Source organism: Lissotriton helveticus, chromosome 7 (genome assembly GCF_964261635.1).
Source record: "Lissotriton helveticus chromosome 7, aLisHel1.1, whole genome shotgun sequence".
NCBI classification, from domain to species: Eukaryota; Metazoa; Chordata; class Amphibia; order Caudata; family Salamandridae; genus Lissotriton; species Lissotriton helveticus.
Genome location: NC_136068.1, coordinates 606,006,776 through 606,025,794, shown reverse-complemented (window position 1 = coordinate 606,025,794; position 19,019 = coordinate 606,006,776). Strand labels below are relative to the sequence as shown.

Sequence of the window (19,019 nt, the reverse complement as noted above, 5' to 3'; positions counted from 1 at the left end):
TGCAACTATGTTCAAAAGAGCAACAGAGTTGTCAAAATATTGACAAGGCGAAAGTAAATGAAAATGCAGTGCTGGCAGGGGAGTGGGTGAGTTGAATATTTTGGGGTTGGTGAAGTGAAGGAGATGCGAGGAAGTGCATTCAAGAGAGAGTGAAAAGAAGGTGCCAAAGAGGAAAGTGTAAAATATGCAGATGGATGAGATGTGGGGATCACAAGGGCATACCTGTCTGAGAGAATGAGAAACCCCGAAGATCCCTCCACCTTCCGCAGGCCTGTACTGTTCAATTCAGTCTCACAATCTCAGAACTGAAACATTTTGAATATTATTTGCAACAAAATCATTGTTGTTTACTCCTTTAACTTAAGCAACCAACAACCACTGACAAAGCCAATAGTTGTGGCTGTTTTTTTGTGTCAGTTTTTGTATTATATATCTGGGTACATTAACAGAAAGCTCAGGGAAGAACCAATATACGGGTTGGGTGGCTCACTGTGGGAATCGCAGAAATGTAGTTTGTGTTTTAGGCACGTCCCTAATTACATAGGTCACGCCCCCTTTAGAGACCCCCCCCCCCTCCATGGTGTGTTTCATCACAGATTGTGCTGTCGATGATGCAGACAGTGTTCTGGTTGTGCAAGAACGTGCTGTCACGTGACCAAGCAGTGCTATCTAGTGCTTGCAGACATTGTATGCCATGGGTTGCTGTGACATGCTGGCAGTCAGACGGTCGGTGATGCAGTCAGGCTGAGCGGTTACTTGTGCAGGCAGACTGTGCAACCGAAGGTGCAAACAGAGTGTCCTGTCATTAACAGGCTGTGATCTTTCACTCGAGCTGCCAAGATGCCCGTTTTGAGTTATTACTGGTGTATATTGTGAGGCGCTGTCCCTGGCGCAGCTGCCAACTTTGGAGCTGGGGAGTCAAGGCTTCGGCTGAACAACCTGTGATTCTGGGCAAATCACTTAATACCCCCCCCCCCCCCCCTTGTCTACCAAAAACATGAATGTGCCACTGTGTAATGTAACTGGGGCTCATGTAAGGCTCTCCAATACCTTCAGGCCGAGTTTGCGCTATATAAAAACTGCAAAAATAAAAGTATGATGTAACCAGTGCAGCCAGGTGTGCAGTCACTGGTGCACACACTGGACGTGCTCGCTTTTCACTAATGCGTCCAGTCCAGATGGCTGCACTGCAGCAGGGAATGTTGTCACTCGTGGAAACCGGATATGCCGTTATCGGCACAGGCGGTGCGCGAACAGGCCGTTGTCACTGGCGGTGGAGGACTGTGGTGTGGATGGCGCAGACAGGCAGCAGTAACAATTGAGCGCCTGTAGGGGTCCTCTTCAGGTTAGTGCTGCAGTCTCCCGAAGCCCCCCTCCCCCTTGGCTGGGAGGAGTCTGGGAGCAGACACTGTAGGGGGAGGAGACCGGGAGACAGGCAGAGAGAGCGCCACAGACATGGCTCCCACAGCCTCAAGGATGCTCTCGAACAAAGGGCAGTGCGGCTCAGCTACTGGTCCCCGCAGCCTCCTCGAGTGAGGCCCCTGCCTGCGCCAGCCCTGCCTGTGAGTACCGCGTGCCTGTAGCAGCTCTCAGAACTCGACTGCCCCCTGCAGGCGACCCCTCCCTTATTCCGTTCCCTACATGTTACTGCTCCATGTCTGTGACCGCATCGCTTCTCTGTTTGTCTCCGCCTGTGACTGCTTCCAGTCTGTGACTGCTCCTGCATGCGATTGCTCGTTGACTGTGACTGGTCTCCAGCTGTGTGTGTGCGCTCTGTAACTGCTGCACACACGAGCCTGCTCCTGCGATTGCTTCCTGTCCGACTGTTTCTTGTCTGGGCCTGGTCCCCACCCACGAGAGTGCCATGTATGGGATACTACATGCGACTGCATCTTATCTGTGGTTCTTCCATGTGCCTGCTACCCTCCCGTGGTGACATCCTGCTAGGAACTGCTCCCTAGTCGTGACTGCTCCCTACTTTCGAGAGTCTGCCCCCTAGCCGTGGTAGCTGTTTGTCTGTAACGCTCCTACCCTGTTACTGCTCTGACTGCGAACCCTCCCTATGCCCCTAGGTACTCACAGGCTGTTAGTGACTGTTCCCTATCAGGCAGTGGCTGTGTCTTGTGATTGTTCCCTGAACGCCTGTGCCTGTTCCCTGCTTGTGTGTGCTCCTCTTCCCTCTAAGCGTGCTCCCTGTGTAAGTGCTTCCCGGCTCTGACAACCCCACGGTGACTGTCGCCTGCTTAGCTCGGATTGTGACTGTTCTCGTCTGAACAAACCTCCTGCATCTGTCCCTCTTCTAGAGCCTGCTGCCTGCGGGGCCCTCAAGCCCGGAACCTGAGAAGCCTTCACGCTCCGAGCCTGCTGCCTGCGGGACCCACACTCACAAGAACTGCCTGCGGACCCGCCTCCACCCACGCCCTGTATTTTGCACTTGCCCAAGCTCACACGTGCCTGTGTTGCTCTCCTGAACATCTGTGACTACTGAGGCCAGTGCTCTGTCCACAAAAAAAAGCATCGTAAAACTGCCCCTTACTCGAGACTGAGCATGTGGCGCATCGGAGAGACGACAATGCACTTTTATATAAGGACTGCCAACCCCTGCCTTTATAGTCTGTCGCGAGGTGCTCACAGAGACTGACATTCCATACTCCTCGAACCCAACACCCTCCCTCGCATCCGGTGCTCTCTTAGCATTAGTACTCCCCACTTCCAACACCTCTTGAGTTTCACTTTCCTTCTCTCCAAGCCTGGACCACTCTACTATAGGAAAGCCTTCCCTTACTCTCTGAAGCCTTCCCTTACTCGCCGTTTGGAGGAACGCTCTATTCTAGAGGCCGACACTCTCGCCTCAAGCCTGACATCCCAACTAGAAAATTACACTCGCCCCTTAAACCTAACACTGACGTCTCTCACAATCTAAAATTCTATGCCTGACACTCTCCTCCTCTATTTCCGGCAATCTCCCCTCCTGCAGTTTAACACTCTCAGTTTCTATAGTTTGACACACTCACCCCTCCTGTAGCCAATCTTTCCCTCAGAGCCTGGCACTCCACCCAGGGCCCTGCAGTCTCCGCGGAGCTTTGCTGCTGCTCACATTACCGTGTGCCCCCGATCTCTTCACTGGTCGTTGTATGTGCCCTCTGGTTGCCCCCTGTGTCCGCCCACCTCCCCCTGCCCCCCGCATCTCACCCTGCACTATGTCAAGCAAGCAGCAGCCATACAGGGGGCCCGAAGTGAGCTGCTGCGTCAAGTATTCCCTCTTCGCCTTCAACATCATCTTCTGGGTGAGTGTCCCGCGTGCACTGGGCGTTTTGTTTATTTCTTGCAATTTTATATAGCGCGGACATGGCTCGAAGGCATCGGAGCGCTTTCCAACAGAAGCATCATACAAGGGTACAGCAAGTTACATCTACAATAATGACGTTCAGACGTACTGCCTCGGCAGCTGCGACCAGATGTTTACTGTGTTGCCAGGTAGTCGCGTCCTTTGTGTGTGGGGGGATTGGTGTGAGAGTCTGTTTTTGAGGGACATTGTTTTTGTGTGCATACCCGCCATGTGACCTCTTGTCACGTGCTCCATCTGTCCCTTTATAGGATTTGCAGCGAGCGGAGGGTTGCATGCCGGGACTTGCAGTTTTATGTTTAGGGCGAGCACAAAAGGAGCGACATCATGTAAAGTGGATAATGACGTCATCAGCACTTGGAAGTGTCTCACATGGCAATGCCCCCCCCCCCCCTGTGATCTGTGTGTGTTTTCATGCGTGTGCTCTGTGTGCAATGGGGGAGGGGCACCATGTGCTGTCTCTGTGGGAGCAATGTGCCTGTGGCAATAGAGTGCGAAGAACTGCGCGCTGCTGGGGGGGGGGGGGGGGGGGGGCGCAACCAGAGGTGTGAACCTGTTTGATATGTAGATTAGGAGTGTATTGTGTGTGAGGAGAGAGCTTGTGCTATGCATAGGAACAACGGATTTGTGTGTGCTGAGCATGCGCGTTGAGCGGCGTCGTGACTACTTGAGCCATTCCTGGAGTTTTAGACAATTGCATGTTGTATTCCCGGAGTTCTAGTTTATTTTTCAATATTTCAAGTACGTGTTCTAAAATCTCAACCTACAGTGCTGTAAGATATAAAAATAAGCATTGCCAACGGTAGTCTGGCGTTAATGTGCTAATCTATGCAAATACAAGAATAGAGAATTGAGCTTTTCACGCATTGCAAGAACACATATTTGGCACATTACAGTCAGGCCTATTGGGATTACCAAGACTGGGACAAAGTAGAAAGAACTGTTGCTTTCTGTATAGAATGTATTTGGAGAACGAGAACTGACTGTGACAGTGTGGTGATTGTACTTTTCAGATGTAAGAATAGACATTCATACATTCGAGTGAACACATTTACAAACGGGTGGAATGATACAGCAAACTATTAACAGAGAGAGCCATTCACGTGGGTAGCGTCAAAGGCCAATTTCTGTATATTTGTTAGAATTACCAATAGGGCCCGTCTTGTTTGTGTACAGAAAGCGTATAGATGGTTAGGAACTGAATGTGACAGTGTGATTGATGACCGTGTACTTTTCACTTGGAAAATAGTCCCTGGTACATTCCAATAGGAAACACTCACTAGAAAGCCAGGTGATACACCAAAGAGCCAATAGCATGAGGTGAGAGAAGCCAAATGCAACTCTATGTGGGGTTTAAAGAATTGCTAACAATAAGACATGGAGACAACTGCGCTGTCAAGCCAGACCTAATAAACGTGACCGGCTGAAGGTAGCACACGTGACATGGGGCGCCCTCGGCAGCTGTGTGGGAGCTGTTGTGAATGGCGAGAACAGTGCGCTATTTGTGTGTGGGTAGTATGCAATGTGTGAGAAACACTGTTGTATGTGTGAGGGCCGATGTGTGCAGGGTGCGGGGTACAGGCCCTGGGAATGCAGTGAAAGGGGCTCTGTTCACTGCGGTTCGTGCTCTATTGTTCTGCGGTGGAGCAGTACATAGTCTCAAAAAGAAGTGTCTGTATGTTTGTTGTGCTGGCGTCAGCTTGGGGGGTGGGGGGGTGCTGTGTGGAAATGGTAAATGGTGGAGCCTGTATCATTGTTTAATTTCTCTGTCGTACTGAGGTTGCGATTGACACTGAAATGTTAGCCAGTCTGAACTTTTCTTAGAGATGTACTGCACCCGATTAATATGTGGTGGGTGGTACACCGGCCATGTTTTGGAGGGGGCGAGACTGGGCACTGTAAGAGTTTTGGGTAGCACAGGGGACGAGGGTGGTAGTTTTCCTCCTAGCCAAAAACGCCCACTCATGAGCCTAGAGGTCGCCGTGCACAACTGAGTCGTACTGTGTGTGGTTATGGTCCCGCGAACCTCTTTACCGTACACACCGCATACATGCCCAGCACCTCATCCGCTGCACTGCCATCTAGCACTGTACACCGTGTCTCTACACACGAGAGATCTGCTCTGCTTCTCCCCTCAGCTAACATCCTTTTTTGCATCTCATCCTCTGCTTACCCTCAACATTTCCCAAACTGCCCAGCACCTCTTGCCCTGCACCTCATTTTTTTGCCCCGTCCGGCGGCCATGCTTCTCTGCAGTATCCACTCGCCCTTCACGCAATCCTCTGCGCTGTCACTGTATCCTCTTTGCACTGTCAGCCTCTCTTGTAACTCATTCTGTGCGCTGTCTGTCCGTTCTGCAGCTTATCCTCAGCGCTGTCAGTCGGCCCCGCAAACTTTCCCTTAAACCGTCTATCTGCCCTGCCTGCACCTCATTCTATGCACTGCCAAGCTGCCCTTGTCATACAGTGTTTGCCCTGGGCTAGGCCCTGCATCTATTTACAGCCGCTGGTCGTTTTCCCTTTCACTTTAGTCTGCCTGCAGATTGGCGTCAACTTTATGACCAGCCTACCATGCCCCCATCATCTGCACTCAGTGCACAAGTCCTAAAAAAAAAAGTAGTGGGGGGATGCTGACGTCATGACAGGAAGTGACGTCACGAAAGGTGGCTTGCACCATCAGACTCATTGCCTACCCTCACTCACCCCTTAGATTCGATTGTATCAGGAAAGCCAGCGCCTGAGCAGCGTTCTGAATGGGCTCCGATCTCGCCCCAGAGAGGCCAAAGAGTGAATGTGGGGCTCCATTTGGTCCAGTTATCGAGCACCCGGTAAAATAAGTGGGGGGACGCCGTCCACCAGCGTGGTACCCCGACTCGAGCCCTGATTCACTGTACCTCTCACCAGTATACCATTCGCCTCTTTCCAGTTTGCACGGTAGTTTAATAACGAGTGCGTTGTACCTCAATCCGCCTCCATAGCCCCTCAATTCTATTTTTTTTCCAGACGAGTTCATGTGTATATATCTATCTGCTCACGTACTGCGTATTGTTTCCAATTCCCAAACCCCGGCCCTAATCTCTCACGGCTCCATGTTAAATCCATCCAGTGCCCTGCTAACGACGTGCCGCCTTGTCCGTCAGCGACTTCTTCCAACCGACCCGCTTCCTGAAATCCTCTTCCGCTAACTATTTCCGGCTTCCTGCTAAACCCCCGGCCGCTTCCTGTTTTCCTCCAAACGCTGCTGCGTTTCCTGCGACAGGCGAACGAGATCTAGCCCCCCGCTGACACCTCGCCTATAATTCTGTCACTATACTGTCGTTGCGACCGAGATATGCTGAGTTGAACACATTAAAAATGTTGCACAGTGCTGAGGAATATGTGGTCTGCGTTGGGCCCTGGGCAACACACCACACTGTGTCGGGGTCACGCCTGCGCCCCAGAGACCAGTGCACGGGCTTCTGGCCTCTCTGTTTTTTTTTGTATTATTACATTTTGATTATGTCACGTGGAGGTTTTACTGGGGCTATGGGGATGGTGTATAGTTCTCCCAATTACATCATTGGTAAAACTTTTCGCCATTTTATACACCATTGCGATCCACCCAAAACAACACACATTTAGAAATAGCAAGAAACTGTCCCAAACCGTTAAAGGAACATACAAGCCAACATTTTAGAATTAGAAAAAGGGCGATTATGGAAAAAAAAAGAATCGGGGTACTTATTTTCTCCATTGACATACTTTGAAGCAAAGCCAGGGGGGGGTCACGTGATAGCTAAAATGAAGACATAAAAAAAATTAGGAGTCTCCTGCCCAAATCGGGTCTGTTGGCGTCATCTCAACTTCCACCATCCTCATCAATGCGAGATGGCGCAGAATAACAAGCCAATTTAAGGGCAAAAGGCCGCTTTATTGTAACAGGTATGCAGCTGAAACTTGTATACTTTATGACTTATGTTAACTTACCCCACCTCACTAATACAGCGTTTAAACTAATCTCTCCACAAGCCTCCCCTCCAACATGAACAAACCCCCAGCAAACCATCCAAACCTTTCTCACCATACCCCTATCATTTAACTTGCCATCCATTCACACGTGCCTCAACCATCGCTCCCCCGTACACCCTCTGCCAAGGTCTGCCATGCGCTGCCCCAACCCTTGCGTCCCATTTCATGATCCCTATGCTTTCTGACACCCAGGAAAAACCCTGGACAGGTGCTTTTTCTTGTCCCCCCCCCTTAATGTATTTAAATCGGGTCACTGGCTGTCACCTTATATTCTTCTAATCCATCAACCAGGCTGTCTCCCCAAAAACTAGAAAATCTATAGTAGATTTGTGAACCCGACTACTTCATTGCCAAGCAATTTCTGGTTGCCAGCAAATATAACTTGTTCGCCATGAATGATAAGTGAATCTCATCTTGTCTGTAAAATATGAAGTACTCTTTTTATTTAATATCTCCATGTTCTACCACCCCTATCCTCCTACCTTGGCAAAATCAACCTATTTCTCTATCAACTTTGTACCTACTTCTTTCTACCGTACTATTTATCCCAGCCCCAGGCCAAGCCCTCCTTGCTGCAAAAACTGTCCAAACAAACTAAAGTCCCCGACCACATATGTGCTATCATATCCAACTTGTTCTTCATTTCTTTCAATATCCCCAAGCCAGATATTTGACCCAAATAATTTTCTCCCAAATTGGTAGTACTAATGTCTGGGCAAATTCTTGCACTCACTTAACTAGATAACCATGGCAGTTGTTGTCCCTACTAAAGTATACAAAAAGTGGTGGACGGAATGCTTGAATTAATCCGAGCGACTGGTAATTACTCAGGGCCGCATCCCACTCCATCATTATTTTGCAGACCGTGCCACCTCACTTTGAACCTAGCCATATCCAAATCAAACCTGACCCTGCTTCAATCAGAACAGTGCCGCCCGAACTTCCAAGCCAGGTCCTCCCTGAACCAGAACACAAGCAACCCAGGACTAGTGGTTAGGCTTAGTGCAAGCAGCCTCCCATCACCTTTTGTGTGCTTCATATACCACCCTAAATGGCATGAGTATGCCCAGATGTGGGTCCTGCGCTCACTGTATCACTGGAACAAAGCTGTACCCAGCTGATGAGACTATAACTAGAGTGAAACTGGTCCTGTCTAACTTGTGTTCTGGTTCAGGGACGACCTGGCTTGGCAGTTCGGGCTGGACTTTTCCCTCGAGGAATATTGTCAAGACTGAGTTGCGTATAGCTGGGTTCAAACTGAGGTGGCATGGTCATCAAAACAATGGGTTGGAGCGCTACCTGTGCCATTTACATTGGTTATGCTTACTGCAAGCTCCTTTTAAGTAGTTGTCCCCACTTCATACTCCTCCACCCCACCATTCAATCTTAGTCTCTGTTGATCTAAACCCTAAATTCTTCCCAAAAGGATGAGCCTCTACTTGCTTTGCTGCCCTTTTAAGAAACGAATTGCAGATAATCCACATATAGAAACAGTCATTAAGGGTCCTGGTACACAACCTGCAATTAGATAGGAAACATGTTGATACAGTAAAAACCCACCACACTCTTCAACATCCCTAATATAATGCATACAACAGACAGACAACCCTCTACCCAACCTCATGATCTCCTCTATTGAGTAACCCAATCTAGCAGTCTCAGCTGATGCTTCAGTCCATAAGGAATGGGCATCAAAGTCCATTGGGCTTTCTCCCATGCACATTAACACTTTCCTCATCACTGGCAGCAATTGTGAAGCTAATAACCTTTTTCCATCTTCATGACCAAGACAAAACCTAACATGGCATTCCCTACCTCTTACAACTTATGCCTAGCTTGTACCGTACATACAGCGCTTTGTATCTTAGACAATTTTTGCTCTCTTACGAACTTGATCTGTCTTGGATTTTCGTAAATGCCGCCTTAGCAGAGTCTAATTTTTCCAGACATCCTCAACTTTCAACCCATCCATCTCAGCTCTTACCCAGCAACTCTGAAACTTCAAAAGCTAAAAAAAAACTCCACAACACCGACCTGTGTACCTCAATGACCATCTTCTTTTCTACCATCCAACCAAACATCTATGCTCAGCCTCACTCGTCCTTGTAAGCCCCTGCATCCAAAGAAGCAAGTCAGGAGGATGCTCCTTTTACATCGCCACCCCTTTGCTACTCAACTTTTGCAAGAAACTGAAGAGCTGGCTGTTCAACTAAGAGCTCCATCTGACCTACTTTCTTGTTCCAATGCCTGGATACCCTCATGGGTGATACGTTGTGCCATACAAATCGACCTAACATAACACATAGGGTAAACTTTTAAACTGTCTGATTTGCTCTTACTGTCACCATCTTTGGCCGGAACCTCTCGCTCCTAGATATTCGTTCATTTCTCCCGCTTATCTGTTTCCTAGCTTTCTTTGTCTCCTGATTTCTTTTCTACTAAAAGTGTAAGACACACGTTGCCCTCTGTACCCACCCTTTTGTCCACCAAATCTGTACCCACTCCTTTATCCACCACTATTATGTTTTTGCCTTTCTCCCTAAAATCCCAGAAGCTCCACCAACCAGCCTCACCTGGGTTTAAATGCTGTTGTGTGCCAGCCGTTCTCCCTCGTACTCCTGTTCACCTCTGTCCTCCTTCTCCAGTGTCTCCAACCCTGCAATCTGTGCTTTGCCACTGGATAGCTGAAAAGTATCCTTGCCCCCTGTTTTTCTTGGCTCAATGTCTCACTCTGAGACTTTACCCCTTGCCTATGTGGAAATTCGCTCTCCTCCAATTCTTCTTCATCCCCTTCATAATCCAACTCCAGAACTTCTTCCATTACCCAAACTCCTTCATTCTTATTCCCACCTACTCTACTCTGTCTTAGAAGCAGTGCTGTATTCACTGATTCTTCTGTCTTCTTGTGATGTTGTGACGCTCCAGACCTCTCCCCCTCTTCAGTCCAGTGCCCACAGGCCGTAATAAACCTGATCGGAGACTGCATGCCACGCTTGGCATTAATATCCAGCATCTTCCCAACACTGCCCTGCAGGTCCCTTCGACCTGATGGGACTGTGGTCAGGGCCGGACTGGGAACAGCAACCAGCCCTGGCAGTTTGCTGCTCGACCGGCCCTGGGAGTGGAGGCGTGGGGGGGGGGAGGGGGGAGGCAGTGGAGGTTGTGGGTGTTGGCAAGAAGCACCGCTTCCGCTTTTGTTAACCGGCCCCCAGTGACAAAACCGGCCATAACATGCACAAAACCCTTCGACCCCTCCGGCCCACTGGGAAAATGCCCGATGCCCACTACGGCCAGTCCGGCCTCGACTGTGGTCCTGTCGTGTCACCTAACTGATTATCTTGCTCCTGCAGCGTGTCACCTTCCACAGGTATACAAACCCTTCTCCAATCCTCTTGTTGAAGTACCTCTTCCATCCGCTTGACCTGCGTAGAAGGACTAAACTGCAAAATAAATCATCTGCCTGTCAACTGTCCTCAAATACTTGCATGCGCCTATCCTTTTTGCTGTTATGCGCCATTTGATCAAACACTCCACTTCCTATATCACCCTTGTAAAGTAGGTGGGATGGAAGTAAAAGGAGGCTGAAGCAAGCAGGTATCAGTCAATCAATCAATTAGGGATTTATAAAGCACGCTACTCACCCGCGAGGGTTTCAAGGTGCCTGGGTTGTGCAGCTCCGTATCAGTCAAAGCCAGGTCTTGAGGTCCCTCCTGAAGGTGTATAGGGAGGGGGAGCGTCTGATGCTGACTGGGAGCTTGTTCCAGGCTTTGGCTGTGACGTAGGAGAAAGCTCTTACAAACAAACGAAGAACAAACGAAGCAAATGTCCCATCATTACATCTTCTTCCTTTTTTCCAAAGCAAAAACAAATGAATAAAGATAAAAATCTCTGTACTTTACTGGTACGGAACTATTACGTGATCCCATGGAAACAGTATCAGCTTTCTCACGAGGATCACTTGTATCCAATGTATCTTGTGAATACTTGATTAGAATTCAGAAGAATTTCTTGTTCACCCACCATATCAGTAGATGTTACACCTAGGTGTGAGTGCAAGTCAGTATTACCAGAGTCAAAGTTCTGGACCTTAGTTGACAACTTATCACACAACAAATGAGAACAATCATCTACATAATTTCCAAGTACACTTTTATTGGGCAAAATCCAAATTGACTGGTCGGGTGTAAGCTTGATTACTGCTCTCCGACTCCACCCCCCCTTTTTATCCAAAAAGAATGAAACTTTTGATCTTTTCAAGACCCGAACAGGCGGAGAAAACACAAAAGCCACTTTTTTGACCCGACAGTGCTTTTGACCATGACCCAATCACCAACCATAAAGTCTTGATCTTTCACTTTGTGTTTGGAATCATAATACTCATTGTGCATATCTTGCTGTTGAGGGGTGGTGCTTAACATTTTCTGTCTGTCTCTACATGCACAACCAGAAAGATTTCTGTCTTTTAAATATTTGACCCACTCCGGACAGACATTCACCCTGGGATCCCTTTTTCTGACAAGACGGGAGGGAGAAATGCCAGTGGTGGCAGGGTAACTAAGTAAGGCCAATGTTTTCTCCCTAAGACGTCCTCTACAGGTACGGTATTGGCTAAAGCTGTTTGTATCCCCTCCTTAAAGAACCTGTTGATCTGTTCAACAAGTCAGTTGGATGAAGGAGAATAAAGAACTACTCTAAGAAGTTTGAGATGATTGGATTAAAGGAGTTTATTCATCTGAACTGACATGAAATGAGTCCCGTTATCCATCACTAGTTCTTGTGGACTGTCCTCAGAGTTAAAGATCCTGTTTAAAAATTGAATCACCGACAAGGTGTTGGGAGCTGACGTAAATTCAAATTCAACGCATTTAGAATATTAGTCCACTAAAACCATGAGATACCTTTTGTCAGTCGGCAAGAGATCAATGGGTCCGCAAAATCTAATGCCAATTTGGTCCAAGCCTCATTAGGAATAGGTACCACATACAAAGGAGTATGAGTGGTTCTCCAGTAATTATCAGATAACAGACATGTTTGACACCTATTGACCCATTGGAAGACATTATTGTCAATTGAAGGCCACCAAAAGTGCTGTCTTAGGTTTCTGCAGGTACCACCAACTCCTAAATGTCCTTCATGCACATCCTCAATGAGCTTGTTACGCAGAGACAGTGGTGGAATACTGAGAGATCGGCCTGCATAATTAACCCTTTAACTATTGACAATTCAGTAGAAACCTGAGCAACCGATGTGAGAGGAGCTGGAAGTGATCCAACCTTTTTTTGCCCAGTCCATAGCAGTTTGTAGCACTTCATCTTTTTTGGAAGCTTCCAACCGATCCTTGTAACATACTATACCATGTGACTCCCAACATGTCATCAACACTAGCCACAACATAAACTGGAGAGGCAATCAGCTCTGCCATTCTGCCCTCCAGCAATGTATCTGATAACAATTGAATTCATGTAAGCAAGACAAATGTCTCACCAGTCTTGCAGCGGCCTTGCCTGCTCCATTGCCATTTAAGAGATGCAATAAAGGTTTATGATCAGTAAATATCTCGAACTGTGTCCTCCAGAGGAATGTTTTGGACTTTTCTATGGCACAGGAACAGGCAAGAGCCCCTCTCTCAATCATACTATAATGAGACTCTGTTTGTTTCAAGCTTCTGGATGCAAAATCAATTGTATGCTCATTGCTTGAAATCCACTGACACAGCACAGCACTTAGACCTTATTGGCTGGCATTAACAGTGAGAAAACATTTTTGTCCAGAGATGTAAGACGACAGCACAGGTGCTTTGAGAATTAATTTCTTCGCTTCCTGAAATGCATCATTGCCAGCAGGTTGTCAACTAAATGGGACACCTTTCTTAAGCACAGAATGCAGAGGCTAAACAACCCGAACATGTACAAATACAAACCTAGAATAATACTCGCTCCGCCCCAAGAATGATCTTAAAGTATCCTTGTTGTTAGGGAGATGCACTTCTGCAATGGCTTGAGTGAAGGAAACTGTTGGTTTAATTCCTGAAAAAGTGACATTGTGACCCAAATAATCAATATTGTCCGTTAAGAATTTGCATTTGTCAGGCCCCAGGGTGATTCCAACATCTTAAAAGATGGTTAAAAACTTTTTCAAAATTGTCATATGATCCATTTTGAAAATATCATGACAACTTCCTAATAGGCTTGCACACCATCAATTCCTCCCATCACTTCTGGGATGCTGAGACTGTGCAGAGAGAAGCACACGCTCAATAGGAAACTTATAAAGGTGTCTTCACTTGGACTGGTCGGAAGCTGCCAATAATACATATGACATATCTAACCTAATCCGGGTAGAACGCACATAGTCTGTCACAGGACGGGAGTTCATTGATCTTAAATTGTAGTACAACTGGGATGATACATTGTCGATCCAACTAGAACATTAATAACGTGGAACATTCTTCAAAACTACAAGTCTTTGACTGTACGTGGTATGCTTTAAGACAACCTTTGCTATTCTTGACCAACCGACCGTGGATTTAGACTTGTGGAAGTCACTTTGTGACAAAACATGTGTCGGCTGTTTTCCTTGGTTCTAATATACGTTTATGGTCTGCAACCATCTGGCTCTTGTCTTCAATTTAGAAACAACAGTGATGTGATCTGAATTATTGTGAATTTTTAAAATGATTCTTATTTATTACTTTGTGAGTGCTTAGGTAAGATGGTTTTGTATGTTCACACAAAAGTACTTGGACTAATGTGTTTTAAGCATCCTCAGTAGTAGGGTGCTTTTGTACCAATATAGCTCCAACAAAATATAAATTGCTATTTTCTTACAATGTTGGCACTTAACATAAGATGTGTGATTGGGTAAACCACTTCTACCTGCTCTAATCATTTGTCCCTGCCAGAATGTGATCGATTAATTTCTGAAAAACATTGTCTGCTGAGGCCAAGCCAAAAGGTATTCTAAGAAATATACGCCCCAATAGGGGTTTGCAAAAGTGGTAAGATCACTTGATTCTTGGGTCAAAGGGATATGGTGGTATGCAGACCTTAAATCCAAAAGGCTGAAGAATTTAGAACACCCAATGCTGACAAGTAAATCCTTAATTTTAGGGAGGGGGTGAAAGTCCACCACAATATTTTTGAGTGCGCACAAGTCCGCACATAGCACATATATCCCCAGTTTTCTTGTGCACTACTACAACAGGACTGACCCACTCTGAGGGATCTGTGGAGATGATCAAGCCTTCAAGGGCTAATTTATCTAATACATTCTTAAGATCATCCCTTACACTCTGGAGTAGTGGCTTGACCTTATGAGCGCGTGGAATGGCATTCTGTTTGAGCTTTATAACATGTTCAAACTTGGTGATTTTACCAATCTTAGCCTCAAAGGCTTCAGGAAAAACCTTCCTAAAACCTTTTGTAAGTTTTCACCATCATCATCATCTAAATCTGTTACTAAGGCAGCTTGTGATTCGTTAATTTGAACAGGGGTCTTTGAACCTGGAACAAGTTTCAAACCCATTTGAGCTTGCTCCTGCCACCCTACAATGTTTTTGCCCTTTATTGCTACATAAACTTTAGTGTTGAGGTGTCTACCAGAGCACGTCAAATTCTCTCGAAAATAACCCAACATATCAATGACATCATCTCCATGCGCTTAAGGAATAATATCTGTTTGTTGTAGAAGCACCTTAGAGGACCAATGTTGTGTGAAAAGTTGATCAGAAAAATGATGGTGACAGGAGCACCAGAGTTCGCCATCATGATCAGAGTCAAATCTACCAGTAAAATCTGGCCCTGAGCCTCATGGGAACCGTCCAGACTGAACTGCCAAGCCAGGTCCTCACTAGACCAGAAACGAGTATCCTAGGACCGGTTTCAGGGTTTCATCCCTCATCAGCCAAGATACCTTGAATCCAGTGTCACAGTGAGCCCGGCACCCACGTCTGGGCATACCCTGCGCACTTAGGGCCAGGAAGCAAAAGACACACAATTGATGCATTGAATGCAGAACAAATAAAAACATTCACCCCCAGTCAAAGAGATCTGGGTTAGATCCATAATTCTTTTGCTCACCATGCCACACCAGTTTAGACGTGGCCATAAGCAAATCAGTCTTGACCCTGTGCCTCATGAGAACAGTCCAGCCCGAACTGCCAAGTCAGGTTCTCCCTGTCCCTGAAACAAGCATCCAAAGACCGGTTTTGTGGTTTCACCCCTTATCAGCCAGGATAGCTTGAATCCAGTGGCACAGTGAGCCAAGGACCCAGGTCTGGGCAAACCCGGCGCACTTAGGGCGAGAAGGCAAAAGACACACACTTGGTGGACGGAATGCAGAACAAATCAAAACATTCACCCCCAGTCAAGAGATTTGTGTTAAATCTATGCTTCTTTTGCCCAACATACCACCCCAGTTCAGACGTGGCCATAAGCAAATCAGTCTCACCGTCCTCCCTGGACCGAAACAAGCATCCTAGGACTGGTTTGGAGGATTCACCCCTCATTAACCAGGATAGCTTGAATCCAGTGACACAGTGAGCCCGGGACCCACGTCCGGACATACCCGGCGCATTCTTTTGCTCACCATGCTGCCCATTGGATTCCAGCTACCCTGGCTGATGAGGGGTGAAACCCCGAAACCGGTTCTAGGATGCTTGGCCGTTCGGGCTGGACTGTTCCCACAAGGAACAGGGTCAAGACTGATTTGCATATGGCTGGGTTCAAAGTGGGGTGATGTGGTGACCAAAAGAATGCTGGATTTAACCTAGATCCTTATGAGTGGGGGTGAATGTTTGCATTATCCAACATTCTGTCTAGCAATTGTTTCTTTTGCATATGCCGCCCTTAATGGGAAGGGAATACCCAGACTTGTGTCTCGTGCTCACTACACCACTGGATTTAAACTAGCCTGGCCGATGAAGGGTGATGCCCTGAAACCAGCCCCAGGATGATGGTTTCCGGTACTGGGAGGACATTGTTCATAGCCTCAGTACTTCTAGGGATGAATAGTTCTAACGACATCAATAGATTCTACGAGGAACATTCTAATATTAAAGGGTTAAAACAAAAGACAATACTACAGCATACTACAGTGAGATTGACATGGAGGAAATTTCTTGGGTGATCGCCCTATGAACAACAAACCTTCCCTCCAGCCCACTGAGCTGTCGGATTACACATGGTGTCCTGCTCCACTCTCAGCCTTGTCCCTCTTCTCTTTTAGTGGAGTTGCCCATTGATCACGGATGTCACTCGTGTTTTGGTCTCTCATTGGCTGTTAGCCCATTTCTGTTGAGATGGTCTCTTTCCCCTGCAGCCTCTGATGCTCCTCCTCTGACGGACTTTCCTGTGAGTTATTCAGGTTTCTGAACCTCCAGAACAATGAGATGTTACAGGTTATTTCTTTCTGCAGTTTTGTTTACGACCTCCATTTCTAGGTATTTTTAGCAGTCATCAATTAGTACCAACACAGTGTTGTACATTGAGCAAGCCCATCTACGGATCCTTACATTAGTCCTTTTGGTAAACAGTATGGAGGTGCTGACCGGTGTGTTTCTTTTTGCCACTGTCATTCATGCTGTAATTGTTATCAATTAGTACCAACATATGTTTGCTGTCAGGTAAATTCCCAAAGTCAGCACTGGTTCTGATCCAGGGGCCTTCAGGTGTGGCCTCCGTGATGACGGAAGCTGGAGATTATGATTGGCTGGTGGCCTGGCACATCCTGCATCCCTTGATCACCTGTTCCACTTTGTCGTATAGTTGAGGAAACCAGACGTTGCTTTGTATAAGGCTCGTAGTCTTGACTGTGCCCTGAGGACCATTGTTGGCTAGGTGCACCGCTCAGATTTTCATCTCACTGTGAATCACCGGCCAAATCCCAAGGAGGAGGCATTCGCCTGGTGACTCTGCAAGCTCATGAATGTACTTGAAGGAGGGATGTCTGAATTTGTTGTACTTCCTCAGTCCTCTGGAATAAGTTATTACTAAGGGATGCCCACTGTGCCTCTCACTGCATGAAAGGCCACCTTTAAGCAGGCCTTGGATTCTGTAATCTGCTGGATTTCTTCTAAAGATATTGGCAGAGGCGGCACGCTTTCCACTTGCATGCTCCTCAGTGTCCGGAGCTCAGTCTTCTTTCTCAGGGGTTGCTGCACAGGGGCGTAACTCAGACGCCCCTGCGGAGCGGGGGGCCCCACGAGCTGCAGGTGTCCCCTCATCACTGTACTTAGGCCTGAGAGATCCAGATTAAATCCAGAGCAGGGCCCCCTCCATGTACTTTGCAGGGGGGAGGGCTCAAATATAGTTACGCCACTGTTGCTGCCCAATGGTGCAGAGACAGGAAGACTGTTGGATTATGAGATCCTGGTCTATACTCCACCTTAGCTCCTTCCATGCTCATGACGAGCTCAGCTCGTCATGGCATATACCTCTCAGGTGCTCATGACGAGCTGAGCTCGTCATGACCACACCCGTTTTCGTTGCTGTCCAGCACAGCAGGGGAAACTCTTTAGCAGCGATGTGGTTAAATTAGTACTCGCAGTTGAAGTATCAATTTATCAATCTTGGGAGGGAGGTGGGTGCAATTCCACGAGGAACCCTGGAAGAAGGGATCAAAGGCCTGTGGTCAGTGTACACAATGAATGTATGTCCATACAGATCCAGGTGGAAATGTCTGCAACCCCAGTGGGCCACTATGTACTCTCGCTCTATTTGGGAGTACATCTGTTCTGGTGTGGACACTGTCCGACTTAGGTAAACCACTGGGGCTCACTTCTCCGCAAGGTTTGCCACTGAACCAACACCGCCCATAGTCTTGTGGGACTGGCGTCTACCACTAGTTGTGAGTGTTTGGCAGGGGCCAGCATAATTTCTACCAAGAGGTCTTCTTTGGTCTTTTGGAACTCAGCTTCATGTGGTGGCTCCCAGGACCAAATGGTATTGGTCTTGTTGAATCCACATAGCGAAGCCATAACCTGTCATGTTCTCAATGAATCTCCACCAGTAGCTGACAATGCCTAAGAAGCTGTGGGTGTCAGTGTTCGAGTCTGGGGGCATTGCCAATTTAATGCCCTGCGGCTAGGTCTGGGGGCACCCCTGGGGCCTAGAAGTGGTATCCAAAGAAACTGATGTGGGTTTTCAGGAATTCACACTTTTCTTGATGTAGGTTGAAGCAGCAGTTCTTAAGTCTTTGCAATACTTTTTGAAGACCGGCATGGTGCTCTTCCAGGGATCCAGCATACACTAGAATGCCATCACTAACATTGCTTGCCCCTTTAAGATTTGCTAGAACCTTCTGAATTTTTTTTTTGAAAACCTGTGTGGGGCTAGATATGCCAAAGTTAAATCTCTTGCACTGGCGAAGGCCAACATGGGTTGAGAATGTCATGACATATCTCAGCCTATGTTCTAGTACGATATGATTGTACCCCGATCAGAGGTCCATCTTTGAGACCCAGAAAGTGCCACTAATTTTTTTAACATGGTCATCTGCTGTTGTGATCAGATACCTTTCATCTTTTATGGCTGTGTTTGGGAGGTGCTTGTCACTTGGTTGTTTGGGTGTTCGGGCTATAATGATCAGGGACACCCAGGGTGTGAGCCCTTCCACCCTTTCAATGATTTATCCTTATTGAGCTTTCTCAGCTCTTCTACTTTTGGCTA

At 47.3% G+C, this 19,019-nt stretch overlaps 1 protein-coding gene across 1 annotated transcript in view; it reads left to right on the top strand.

The window, feature by feature from the left end:
• Positions 1-1,238: 1,238 nt before the first annotated feature.
• Positions 1,239-19,019, top strand: part of TSPAN17 (tetraspanin 17) — a 111,479-nt gene continuing 93,698 nt past the window's right edge. The window contains exons 1-2 of the mRNA XM_078652802.1: positions 1,239-1,562; positions 2,304-3,287. Of these exons, the coding sequence (XP_078508928.1) occupies positions 3,135-3,287 (153 nt within the window). The 5' untranslated portion in view covers positions 1,239-1,562; positions 2,304-3,134. The remainder of the gene's footprint in view (positions 1,563-2,303; positions 3,288-19,019) is intronic.